General features: G+C 37.8%; 1 protein-coding gene across 1 annotated transcript in view; it reads left to right on the top strand.

The window, feature by feature from the left end:
* Positions 1–6,415: 6,415 nt before the first annotated feature.
* Positions 6,416–9,483, top strand: part of LOC101578289 (calcium-activated chloride channel regulator 4-like) — a 29,804-nt gene continuing 26,736 nt past the window's right edge. The window contains exon 1 of the mRNA XM_004639315.1: positions 6,416–6,574. Within this exon, the coding sequence (XP_004639372.1) occupies positions 6,416–6,574 (159 nt within the window). The remainder of the gene's footprint in view (positions 6,575–9,483) is intronic.

Here is a 9,483-nt window from a genome sequence, read left to right as displayed (position 1 = left end):
TGAGAACCCATTCAATCATCCCCTAATTATTTATTCTAAGAATGCCTCTCTTCTTCACATCTTTACCATTCTAATCTGATCTAGCAGGCAGTGTGAGTCAAGGGGGGTTACCTTTTTTTTTCTTTTTTTTAGTTGACCTGCCTGATAATTGTAATCATTGCCTATAACCACTGAGAATATCTCCAAAAAGGGATACAAAGGATGATTTGGGGTTCTGTGATCGTGGGGAACCTGTGGGAGCCCCTCCAGCCAATTCAAGTACAGAATTCCAGAAAAGAGAAATGACACACTGGATTGTTCTGAGAGGGCTTTAATAGAAAGTAGAACTTAAGCTGGATATCAAGGAGCAGACATCACAGAATGGTGTATGAAATTGTATAATGTTTGAAAGTAAGGATAATTTTCCACAGACCATAAATAGATAACTTCTACATAAGCGTAACATTTATTACAGGCAGTATCAGATGAAACTGAAAATTGTAACCTGGAACCGGATGCTGATGAGTTCTAGATAGCAAGTAAAAATTTTTTCTTTTACAGGGTGTTCGTCTCACTACTAGATCAGACTTTAGTGATCTGTCTGTTTACAGCCTCCCACGAGCTGGGATTACAAACACACACCACCATGCCCAGTCTCATTCTCCATCTCAGCGCGCCCCGGGGGAGGGGCCGGCATGGCAGGACTGGGGATTGAACCCCCGGCCCCTGCGCCTGCTTGCAGGTGCTTTAATCCACTGAGCTATTTGGCCAGTCCTAAAATTTTCACCAAAGGTAATGATTTGCTCTTGAAGAATTTGGGGGGAAAAAAGCTGACACAGGACAGCTTAATGATGTGCAAGGTAAATCAGAGCCAATCATACTGCTGACTAAGAAATCTTCTAAAAGATCGTTAAATTGCCAGTTATAGATAGAAAATGTTTGAAATATTTAACTTTTTGTACCATTTGGCCAGTACAATAAAGAAATTAGAAGACCAGAGCACAATCCTCCAGATAAATGGAATTATCTCCCTTTATCTCTCCCTGTTCATTCCCAAGTAGAGAATGTGTAAGGAGGTAGGTTTCCCTTGGTTTATGTGAGACTATGCACTCTTTATGACCATCATCACCTCCTATGGGGGATTTGAGTGTACAGCTCTGGGAGGAGGAGCAGGAAAGAGCTGTGCAAAACAAGGGAAAGCACTGGAGTTCCAAGAACTTACCAACCCAAGAAGGAAGGAGGAAGAAGAGAATAAAGATAAAGCAAGAGGAAATTGGACACTAAGCCAGGGTAAGAGCCACCGAGGACTCCTTAATGGTAACAGGGTTCTCAGAATTTATAGCACTACGTTATCGCAAATCGCAGAAGCAAAACACAACCATTGCCTTTTCAGAGTTTGAAAGTGACTTAGAAATAGACACAAAGCCAGGCAGGTGGTGGACAAAACTAACAAGTATGATCAGACCTAAAGCCACAACTGACATTTCTAATGGTTTTCCTCACATACAGAACTCAGAAACAGTCTGCCACCCTAAAAACACTGCCTGAAAAGAGATGCTCATCTGACTAGGCACTGAGGGAGTCACCCTTCCCATTAATTAGACACTGTAAGGAAACAGTGTGGCTTCCACATCTTCCTCTAGATAAGGACCTAAGCCATGAAGCCTTGGCACAGGGGTCCAAGGCAGGGCACACACGTTTCCGAAAGAGGGATCCAAAGAGGTAGAACAACTAAGCCCACACAATTAATTCCAAGCTATTACTTACACCCCAGGTGCTATGCTAATGTGAGTAATTCATAATAACTAAGATCCAGAATTGCCTTCAGAAAAACAAAAGGGCAAATAACTCAGCTTTAGGTTTAAAATGAAACTGTTGTGTTTTCTAATTTGCAATTTACAAACATGATTCCTTCCTGAAAATCAAAAACGAAACCATAGAGTGTGTTACAACCCCAATTACAATCCAAGTCTTCTCATAGAAAAAGAATGTGGCTATTACTGCCCTGCCTGTGGCTGGCCCATGATTCAAAGTCCCACGGAAGAAGTCCATTCCATCACCAAGGCAATCAGAATTCTCCCTGGAGAATTTGGTAGTTTTCATCTGAAGTCCCCAGAGAAGAGCCTGTAAAGGGATGTTAAAAATTAAAAATGGAAACAAAAATTAACACCCTATTTTCTGCTGCTGGGATGCTATTCTTCAGGTGATGAACATATAAGGAACTTATCTCACATCAAATTTCACATGGCAAAGTCAAAGTTCATTGATTTTATAGCTCCTAAGAGTGCAATGGATCCAATAAAATGTTTTGAATATAAAGTTGAAAAGGTAATTATTAACAAGTCCTTCCAAAATATTAAATATTCATTCTATCTTTGAATATAATGTCACAGAATCTGTTAAATGACTATCCACCTAAGTCAGCTGTTTTCCTGTTAACACACAGTAATGGTACATATTAATGGGATTCACACCTATTTCCTTACATACACATAGACCGCATCAATCATATCTAAATTATCAGTTTAATTTTATGAGCTGTTTTCTTTATGCAGTTTCGTTATCAAAGTCTAAAAACTGTATTTTGAAGTTGAATATTTTATGCATAATAAAGGTTATATACAAAGAAAATGTATAGTAATTCTAATTTCAAAATAAAATATTTGCAAGCCTTATGGTTTTACACACATTAATCTAAAAATACTATTAAAAGTAAAAATAACTGTAACCAAATATGAAATTAGTGTAAGATAATCAAGATCTCTAGGAAGATTTTAGCAAAATAGTCTTAGCATAAAATATACCAGATATTACTAATCTAGTATAGAATCAGACAGAAAATCAAAATTGAAATTAAACTAATAAACCAATGTTAAATATATCAGTGAAACAAACAAGCAAAAACCTTTCCTGGATTGAACACAACATATTAAAATTTACAGGCTATGGCCAAAGTAGTTACTTATTCAGTAGGCTTTTGTCAACATTTGTTCCTAGGCAAAAATAAATTAGTTAAACTATCAGCTGAGGAACCTAGAATTGCATTATAAATCTAAATGACTATAGTCAAAGATAGAATAATGAAATATAAGCAACACCAATAATGAGAAGCAAAAAAAAAAACTTTTAAATGTATAATTTCTGAGACTAGCAAAAACACCGGAAATCCCCTATACTAGAAATCTAAAAACACATAAATAAAATTCATTGATAACTAATGTACATTACAAAATGGTATTCACTAATGTGTGTGTGTGTGTGTGTGTGTGTGTGTGTGTGTGTGTGTGTGTATACCAGGGATCAAACTCAGGGCCACACACTTGCCAGGCAGGCTTTGTGCCACTGAGCTACATCCCTGGCCCAGTATTCACTGTTTTAAAAGGGGATGATTCATGTACTAGCATAGAGCAGGTATGCAGACCTCATACATGCTCACATCAGCCCCAGGATTGTTCCACGTTCATGTGCCCATTCTACTCATTTCCTGACATTTTACTTTAAATCAGCTCATTAAAGAGAGAGAAAAATAAATATCTTACTATTCTAAGGTAATATTATGAAAATACACATCTGATGGAAATATTTTTCTACCACAAAGTAAAATGAATGCATAACAAATTATTTTCCAAGGCTCTTCCTTGACACAGTCATAGACAAGGAATCCCAGCCCTTCTGAGCGATGCAAGTGAGCTTGACAGCCTAAGCTGGCTCTGGTTTAGAACCAACTGGCATACTCCTTCCTGGCTTGTGACAAGCCCGCCAGTTCCAAAGTGTCTTTCTGAGGCTGTTTAATGGAGATAGTGGACTAGTAGCTGAACCTATCAGAAGCGGTGGACAGGGATGGTTCCAAGAGTACTGCTGTAGCTCCCCACTTCCATTTTACAAATATAATTAATATTATGATCATGGAGATGGATGAAAAATAATCAAGAACATGTATCTATCTTCAATTCCAAGGTTCCTGTGATGCCGGGAGCAAACAGAAGGGGACTATTAGAAATATGTACCTATTTTCCCAAGGCTACATGTACTCAGTGCCTACCGGGATTTCCCTAACTCTTTTTTTTTTTTTTTTTTTCCTGGAACCAGGGATTGAACTCAGGCCTTGCGCTTGCCAGGGAAGCGTTTATTCCACTGAGCCATCTTCCCAGCCTCCCTAACTCTTTTGACAAAGAGGATGTGTCTCCCTTCCCTTCCTTATCCAAGATTTCCCAGAACTTACTGAAGGAGGAATAGAACCTCCTCAAATTAAACTAAACTAAATACTCCCCCCAAATAATAGAATCCACATCCCCCACATACCTCCAGTATTTCAAAGACTCTTTATAAGTTACTATTTGGACGTTGTTATTTTTTGCTTAGAACAATCATTCACTACCTTTCTCAGTCCAACAGACAAAAAAAAAATATTTCCAGAACACAAACTATGATGGGGTTGGAGCAGTTTGGTGCCTGAAGCCATGGTGTTATAGCTATGTGAAAGGTAGAGAGTAACAGGAAGGAAAGGTAGCTGGGGAACCTCAGCACAACTGCACAGCATGGATCTGTTGATGCCCTACCCTGGATGACATCTTGGTTTCCCTGGGGTTGCCACAGAACCAGCTCCATGCAGAATCTGTGCAACACAGTAATTCTGTGACTGTACCACTGTCCTGCAGTACTCCTGAGGAAGAGGGAGGCAAGCACAGGATCCAACCTGGGAAGTGGGGTCTTTATTCCCTGAATGAATTTTTTTTTAATGTATTTAGTACAGGGCCTATATGGTGTACAGGGTCTCACTGCGTAGATTGGACTTGTAGTGCTTCTCCTGTTTTCAGCCTCCCAAGTGCTGGGATTGGCACGTGCCACCCTCAATCACTGTCTCAGCATGCCCCAGGGGTGGGGCTGGCACAGCACACGGGGGATCAAACCCCTGACCGCTGTGCTCTGCCTAAGCAGGTGCTTTTGTCTGCTGAGCTATCTGGCCGGTCCTCCCTGAATGAACTTTTAAAGGCCATTTCTGCTATTCTATTTTCAGCCTTCTTGCATTTTAATGTGTCCTGGATCCTTTTATTTCAGAACAATAAAAGGACAAACCAACAATGCATTCTTGGTCTGTTATCTCAACTCCTAACCTGACTCCCATACCCCATCCCCTTCTGAAAACTTATTACATGATTTTTGTTATGAAATAACATTGCTTTGATATGAAGTGATTAAATCCCTGGGTCCTAGATAACAATATTCATTTTAGAACCTGATTCTGCTATTGAATCTTCCGTGATATTGGAAATTTTTAAACTTTGTGTGTCTCAGTTTCTCCACAAATGAAATTTAAAAAAATATATTTACCAGAAAGTTGCAGGAAAAATTAAGTGAGATATTCTTTGCCCAGGAAAACACTGGTTAAATGTTAACTACTAATATTATTCAGACTGTATCAATTCTAACCAGCAAAGGACCAGATGTTTTTAACAAGTTTCGGGGAAAAACAAATTCTATTCCTTCTCTAATGGACAGTAATTTTAGTTTAATAAATTAACTATCAAATTTAAATTTATCAAAATCCTTAAAATTAAGTTGCCTACCCATTTTTGCTTAATTTTATTATTTATAGTGAATAATCTTATATTCTTTTCTGTTATTGTTTAGATGATAATCTAGAAAATAAATTGTTTTAAAAACTGAAGAAAATCATTAGCATCACTGTGTCTTAACTGTACCTATGTTTACACTATACTCTGCACAAAATATAAACTCCACGTCTACATTTAGGAAATTAACCAAAATTTGGCACTATAAAAATATTTGAGTCATATTATGAACTACTGGACTATATTGGAACATTTTGCTGAACTCATGCACCTACAATATTTAAATGACAATGGAAAACTCTTCTCTCACAAAACTAAGCAAAAAAGGGGGATATAAATGAACAAGCATTTTATAGCTGTATATTCAAAATAGTTAGGAAAGATATACAGCTACTTTCTCTTAATTCAATGAATAGAAAGATTTGTTTTAATAGTGTTTGTAAACAGGATATCATGTCTGCATCTTGTACAATGAATAACAACTCAGACAACAATATGCAATGTATTAATTATTGAAACTGTCCTATAATTGGGTTTGAAAATGTCTCATTGCTATTTGTTTCTCAATAAAATTATAAAAAAATAAAAATAAATTTTGAGTCAAGAGAAAAATACATGTCTTAGAAGAGAAAAATGTGCAGTAATTTTTTTAAAAAAGATCTGATTTCCTGTGTATCTCTTGATCATTTACACTACAATAAAACTTGTGTACACTGAAGTCATATATTTTCCCACATATATTACAGTGACCTTTATATGGCTAACATCCCATAATTTAGCTAACACTCATAAATTTTAGGAGTATATATATATGGTGAAAGAAAAGAGAAAAGCAGTGTGAGAGACGTTTCTTGAGAGGAGTGATGGGGTCACTCAGGGCCCTGGCTTCCCTCTTAGTCCTACACCTGCTGCAGGGCTCGAACGCGTCCCTCGTGCAGCTGAAGGACAATGGCTATGAGGACGTCATCATTGCTATAGATCCTGATGTGCCAGAAGATGCAGAAATAATTGAACAAATAAAGGTAAGTAACAAAGGAAGTTTCTTTGGTTTGAATTATGAGGAAAGAAAATTAACAGTGACTGGCTATTATGGAAACTACTGCAGGAAGTTTGGAAGAAGCTTGGTACAGCAAGGACAGAGCTGGAGGGACAGAGGGAAGCGGAGTCCTGGTCAGGGTCCAATTTGTCTCAAGAACAAAACAAAGCTCAGGTCCTCCCTGAGTCTCAGTTTCTTCATTTATAACTTAGTTCTTGGACTGACATGATCTTGAAATAATTATTTATTAAGTGCTTATGTCATGTTGGAAGAAAGATGCATAAATTAATGGGCAATGTTTCTGGCCTCACATATTGCACATTATTATAAGACACATGCCAGAAATGAATAAAATACCAGGTGAGAAGGTAGTAAGTTTCTTTGGTGTACAATAAATCAGATACGGGATACAGAATGTGGGGTGGCTGGAACAGAGGAAGAACATGAGCTACTGTAGAATGTAGGGGAGTCAGGGAAGACCACACTGAGGATGAGACGTCTGGGCAGAGGCAAAGGTGAGCGAGAGAGGAGTGTCATGGGAAACTGCTGGATGGGAACAGTGTGAGACAGGAGCCTGATTGATGTGGCCAAGAAAACAACAGGGATGAGGGGCTGGAGCTGGAGTGGCAGCAATGCCAGCTCACAGGACAGACCTGGGCTTTTGTCCTGAGTGAGATGAGCATCCATAGAAGGCTTCAGAGCAGAGGTGCACACACACGTATGTGTTCTGGAGTCACTCTGAGGTGTGGGGGAAATGGTGGAAGATTTCCATTGTCATTCCTTTTGTATGAACACTGCTGTCACATAGAAGGTTAGAGGGGCCATGCAGAGAGCTAAGGTTGGTGAGCAAGAAGTAGGACAGGGAGGTCATGGTAAAGATCATTAAATTGTATGATTTTTAAGATATTCTCAGGGTATTAGAAATAATATGGCCTAATTGTCTAGATGTATGTGGGGCAGGGAAGGAAGGAAATGTAAGAGTTAAAGAAGGCTTCAAGGCTTTGCCTCAGTACTTGGAAGCATGGGATTTTTCTTTAACCAGGAACGAAAGACTGTAAGTGGAGAATATTTAGTAGTTGGAGATGTAGTTAGTTTGGGTATTTTTGAAGATGTGATGCTTTTTACATATCCAAATGAGAAGATAGGAATCCAAATTCATGGCAAAAGCTTGTATGGAGATAAAACTTCGAGAGCCAGGAAATTATATCAGTGACTCAGCCATGATCCAAGCCCACTGGGTGAGTAAAACCAGAAAGGGAATAGCCACAAACATAGCCCAAGGACTCAGATTTTCTAAAGTTTCTTCCCACTACAATATTAAATATTGCTATTTCAGCTATATGAATTATTTTTTCCTTTCCTTGACATCAATAATTCTTTCTATTAAAATCCTCCACTCAGAGGCCAAGGAGATGGCTCAGTAGAATAAGCACTTCCCTGGCAAGTGCAAGGGCCTGAGTTCAATCCCTGGTTCTGCCAAAAATAAAATAAAATCTTCCACTCCAGAGACCCATTTCACCTTTCTAAGGTACATGACCTGAATGGTGACCTTATCTTTCATTCCTTATAAGCTCCATGGCCACACAAGACTGTTTCTTTATTGTTACTTTTGGAATTCTAGAAGAAAATGCAGATTGCTTTACTAAAGAACATGGATTTGGGGGAACAAATAGCACAGCTGATTCTGAAGGATAGATTTTAGTATTTAGATAATCAATTTGCTTCAAACATTTATGAACCCAGAAATCACTATTTGATAGAATGATAAATGGAGGAAATGGGAGGAAACTTCTTAACATTGTCCTCTATTAAATAACACAAATAGAAATTCAGTCATTTGCATCACATTTTTGGACATTAAGGTCTCTACAAAGTCCATATATTTACACAACCAGGAAACTGTGTGCAATACCATCATCCATGTTCTACATAAAGGAAAACTTGGCTTCTCAAAAGCTAAATGATTTTTTTCAAGTTCACATTATGCAGCAATGTCAGAATTAAGATCCAATTCATCAGATTTGAAGATTGAAAGACATAGATTTCTATTCTCGCTTGGATAAGATAACAATACCACCCAACTAACAAAAAACACTTTTAAAAGCTGAGGAGCCAACTGCAGTGACACAAGTCTGTATTCCAGGTCACTAGGGAGCCTGAGGCAAGATTGCAAGTTTAAAGCTGATCTGGGTAATTTAGGAAGAACACTCTCAATTTTTACAAAATAATAATTTATAAAAACCTGGAAAGTAGCTCTGAGTGTGACTATGCATTCAATCCTCAGTTCTGCAAAAGAAAAACACTGATGAATTAATTTTTGATTTTAATCCTATCCTTAAGTATACTATCTAACCATACTAAGATGTATGCTGGTTTATAATTCATGGCCAGAAGTGATCAATTTTTGACTTTTTTGTAGATTGATATTGCTTCTTGCTTTGAAAGTAATTACTTTTGTAAACACTGGTAACTTCTTTGACCCAACTAGAATATCATAGGAATTCTAAGAAGGAATTTGGAAGGAATACTACACAAAACAAAATAGAAAATCTTTAGGAAGCATTATTAGTGACTCTAGAATGTCCAGGGGATGACAATCATCTCTTGGATCTGAGAAATCTTTCATGATATAAGGACATCCCACTAGTCAAGACACAAGTCATCTTCCTGTGACTAGGAAGACTCCAAAGCAAATACAATCCCATTTTAATTGTACAATGAACAGCCCAGACAATTGTATACAACTCTATTTGTTCACTCCATAACTCAGTTTGAGTCCCCCAAAATGCCTTTATCTCAGAAAGCCATCATTTTAAGAAGATAATAACATGTTGAGTCAAAAAATATAAAAGAAAAGAGAGGAAGGAAGGAAGGAAGGAAGGAAGGAAGGAAGGA

Source organism: Octodon degus, unplaced genomic scaffold, assembly GCF_000260255.1.
Source record: "Octodon degus isolate 3935 unplaced genomic scaffold, OctDeg1.0 scaffold00109, whole genome shotgun sequence".
NCBI lineage: Eukaryota > Metazoa > Chordata > Mammalia > Rodentia > Octodontidae > Octodon > Octodon degus.
Note: the sequence above shows the minus strand (reverse complement) of the source record. Positions and strands in the feature narration are given on the sequence as shown.